Here is a 4,104-nt window from a genome sequence, read left to right on the forward strand (position 1 = left end):
AACATCAAGGTGTCCAATTCTTAGTGAATATTGCCTAGGATGCTGAATGTTTTTAACATATTCTTGATAATACTACTGAAACTGTGATTGTTGTATTTGATTCTATAAAGTCTGTGACTGAAGCACAAATAAGAGCCTTTTGAAATGACAAAGGCATTTGTGGAAGTCTGAAATGGCGTATCAGTCAATGAGAATCATTTCAGGATGAGCCCAGACCACCATCCTCATTTCATAATCTCTCTTGCAAGTTGGGTGGTGAAGAGAAGGCATCTCCTGAGTTCCATTCTGACAACCTCCCAGGCACAGTTACTGTGTTTCTTCTCTTGCAGATAGAGACGGATTCCCTGGAAGTATCTCCTCATGGCCAATGCAGGGCCCTCCATTCCCAAGAGAGATTCTTCCTCTCCCATCTCCTGCAGCAAACAGGCCTCCAGGTCCTCCAGCTGTCGATGAAGAGTCGAGAGCAATTGGTCCACGAGGGTCGTGTTCCAGGCTGCAGTGGAGCCCTCTGGATGGAAGAGGTTGAAGATCTGCTGGAACGTCTCATGGAGGACGAACTTGGCCTGGATCTTCTGGACCTGGCTGCCATTCACCATCTCCCGGGGGAATCTGAAGTCAGTCCTGTCCTTCAGGCAGGAGAAAGGGGAGATTCTCTCCATTTGTCCCAGCAGCACAGAGGTCTTTCTGCAAACGAGGACATGGCTCTGAGGCAGGTCACAGCTGAGAGATGGAACAGGGCCACAGCTGAACACCACCAGGGCCATCAGCAGAGAGAGCTGGAGGGCCATTGTGGAAACTGAGGATGCTGCTGGCCTTGCTGAGCTGGACGTCTGTGTGAGCCTTGGACCCTAGGAGCTCTGAAGATGCTCTTCCTAGGCATGGCTTTTAAAGAGGGAACTCAAAGGCTTTCATTTTCTCAACGTTTCTCCACACTTTTACTTCCATTTTTTGTTTTCCTTTACATGTTCTTCACATCTCCTGAGAAGATGTCATTAATCTATACTCTTAATTTTCCAAAAGAAGTTTAATTTTCCCATTAAATTTAAAATATTCTAATCTTAATGGATACTTAGTGATCAAATGCGAAATGTCTTCTTCCTAAAGTCAGAGGTATATCTATGCATGTAAACGCACAAACACATTTTTAAACATATACATATTGCTCACTCCATAGAAGGAATAAATTTTTGGTCATCATTTTGGGTCCATTTTTATCCTGCTTAAGAAGTCAGTCTCCTTTGGCCCTAAGGATTCTGTATTAGACTAGGGATTTACCAGAACATCTGTGGCAAATAAGCTCTTCAAAATCAAGGACTGGGTGTGAGCTCACTATTTTATTCACAGCACAGGCTGCTGATTGTTAGACAAAAAGTTTCCCCTACACTTTTGCTTTCCTCTAGAATACATCCATGTAGTCCATGTAGTTATGCTTCACTGGGGCTTTAATATCAGGATTATTAAGGTGCACTTTATTTCCATCATTTTCTTACTGGATGTCTACAGTGCCTCTCAGGCTGTCCCAAAACTCCTTGCAGAAATCCTAGTTTTACTCAGGTGCATATGGGTATGGAGATGCTAATTCCAAGGCAATTTTATCTGCAGTCTTTTCACAGCACCACCTCATTCACCAGGCAGTGATCACATGTAGTAACACCCTCTCCTGTACATGGCGGAGGGACCTCCACTGGAACTCTCCTGGACTCTCTCTGAGGGCCAGCTCACTACAGCTAGATGACAGGAGAACTCCTTTACTGGGGAAGGGCTAGCTTTTTTGCTGCCAAAATAATCTACCCTCCAGGATCCTCACTTTGCTCCTAGAGTGTCTGTGTGAAGGACCCTGATTTTCAGGGCATGCTCCTCTCCTGACCCATGTCCCGACATCAAACATGTCACCTGTCTTCAGATATTGAGAGTAAAAGGTTTTCTTATCTTTGTAGGTAGAGGAATTATCTAGTTGTAATCGTTTTACCTTTAGTAGTTACAGATTTTTTTTCTATGTACACTTTATATTATTCGTCTTACTGACACTTATAAACACTTGTTATGCTCAGAGTTCCTTAGCTGCTTACAGGGGATTTATATGATAACATTGGCTGCCAGGCAAATCTTATATTCCAGAAGCTAGTGACCTTCCGTTGTTCAGCCAGACAGCATGAATCTGTTGGACTTCTTGTTCCTCTGTCTCTGCCTCAGTCTGAGAAAGCAGATCCAAGAGGCCTAGGCCATTATATAAAGAATAGAACTTTCCTTCTTTACTCATTTGCCATTTTTCATATTTACTTTTTGTAACTTCTTTTTCATGTTGTGGTTTACTGGGCAAGGTTTGTGTGCTGTTCTTTAATTACTTTCTATTAATATTTCATCCTAAGGTTAATGCAATCAATGCAAAGTAAAAGAAAGGCAAAGAGCATACCATTTTTCTCTACAAAACAGATTTTTTTGTTTCTCATCTCAACTTTCCTAGAAAGCTAAACGTGATATTATATATGGGAAAAAGAATACAAATGTAAGTCTGAATGTCATAAAAGTGAAAGAAGGGAAGTAACTTCTGCTGACAAAATGACACCACGTAAGTCAGCAAAATTCACTGCAGCCTAATTGAATTGAGGTTTTGGCAGAGTAGAGGAATGAAGGCCAATAATGAAGTAACCAAACACTGGAAAAGTACTGCTTCTGCCAGAGGGCCAAAGAGGAACAACTCTTGGACCACTAACAGCCTTCAGCTTTGCAAGAGCAGCCTCTGATTCTTCTTTCATTTACTGCCATTGTGATCTGCTCTTGGTGAGAAAGGAGTCATCAAACCAATAACTCACTAGAGACAAGATGACAAACCAGAGCTGTGTTGCTAGAACACTGATCCTCTCTACAGTGTAATAGATATGAGTCCTTTCCTGAGTTCTCTTAATGCTAAATAAAAATAGTTTGACTTTGTGGACCCGCAGACACTGTCTGAGAGGTTCCCAGAGCACACTTTGAGGAGCATGGCTGTTGGAAAATGGAAGTGACTTTTACATTTAAACAAAGGCTGAACTTAGCTCTGTGAACTCTGATGGCATGTTTATTATCTATACAATGAGTTAAAGACTGATGAAGGGTAATGATTTTTAAAGGAAATGAAAACACTAGCATTGACCTTCCTTCTACCTTGTCCAGACCGCATTAATTTTGGGCACAATTAAGAGCCAGGAGTGAGTTGTTTTAGTATTATCAAATATTGCATCAAAATAGATGCTTTTCCATCATGTTTGCCACTCTGTGTTCTGGGTTTCTTAGGGGCAAGCTTTAAAATGATGTCATTTTGGTTTTGCAAACATTCATCCAAGCCTGAAATTAAACCCGTGTCATGGCTCAGACACCAGCCTGCCTATCTGTGGTCCCAACATGAACAACCAGGCAGACACAGGGACACACGGGACTTCTAGCCTGGAACCCACAGGCACAGTCCATGCTTGGCAAAAGCCCTCGTTCTTGGACTGTTGCCAAGCCCCTCAGGGCTCTGGTCGTCTGTCTGGCAGGCTGGTTTGGTGCCCCCTAGTGTGGGGATTGCAGTACCGGGTTAGCTTGCTTTCCAGGGAATCCGCAATGCAGAGCTCACCCTGACCCTTTCAACAGGTTTCTTGGGTGTTTCCTTTTATAAGGTGAGAAATGAGGTATTTTCAATATTTTTTTATTTTTAAAGTCTCCCTCATCCACCAGCTTCTTTATTAACCACCACAGGCTCTGCTATAATAGTCCTTCAACTACTCACGTTAATGGCTCCATTATTCAGTTTTGTTATTTGTATATGTTTGCAGTTCCTTGCTTGTTTTTTGGACCCAAATCAAAATACCCTTTTCAGGAAGGGTTCCAAACTCTAACTTCGAATGTCAGCTCTCTGTGTCCATTTGCTGTGTGTTCTTCTGTGTCTGCTTGTATTCTTGTCAGCGGCATCGGGAATCTGTGTCTCTTTTTCTTGCGTCATCTTGCTGCGTCAGCTCTTGGTGTTTGCGACACCACTTCTGGGCAGGCTGCACTTTTTTCGCAGTGGGCAGCTCCCCTCACGGGGCGCACTCCTTGCGCGTGGGGTTCCCCTCTGTGGGGGACACCCCTGAGTGGCAGGGCACT

At 43.2% G+C, this 4,104-nt stretch overlaps 1 protein-coding gene across 1 annotated transcript; it reads right to left on the minus strand.

Moving 5' to 3' along the window:
- Nucleotides 1-229: 229 nt before the first annotated feature.
- On the minus strand, nucleotides 230-788 carry LOC101420193 (interferon omega-2-like). Its single transcript, XM_071216551.1, is given in 2 exon segments — nucleotides 230-268; nucleotides 270-788. Coding segments are annotated over 2 exon segments (558 nt in total).
- Nucleotides 789-4,104: the final 3,316 nt, after the last annotated feature.

Source organism: Dasypus novemcinctus, chromosome 8, assembly GCF_030445035.2.
Source record: "Dasypus novemcinctus isolate mDasNov1 chromosome 8, mDasNov1.1.hap2, whole genome shotgun sequence".
In the NCBI taxonomy this organism is placed as follows: Eukaryota; Metazoa; Chordata; class Mammalia; order Cingulata; family Dasypodidae; genus Dasypus; species Dasypus novemcinctus.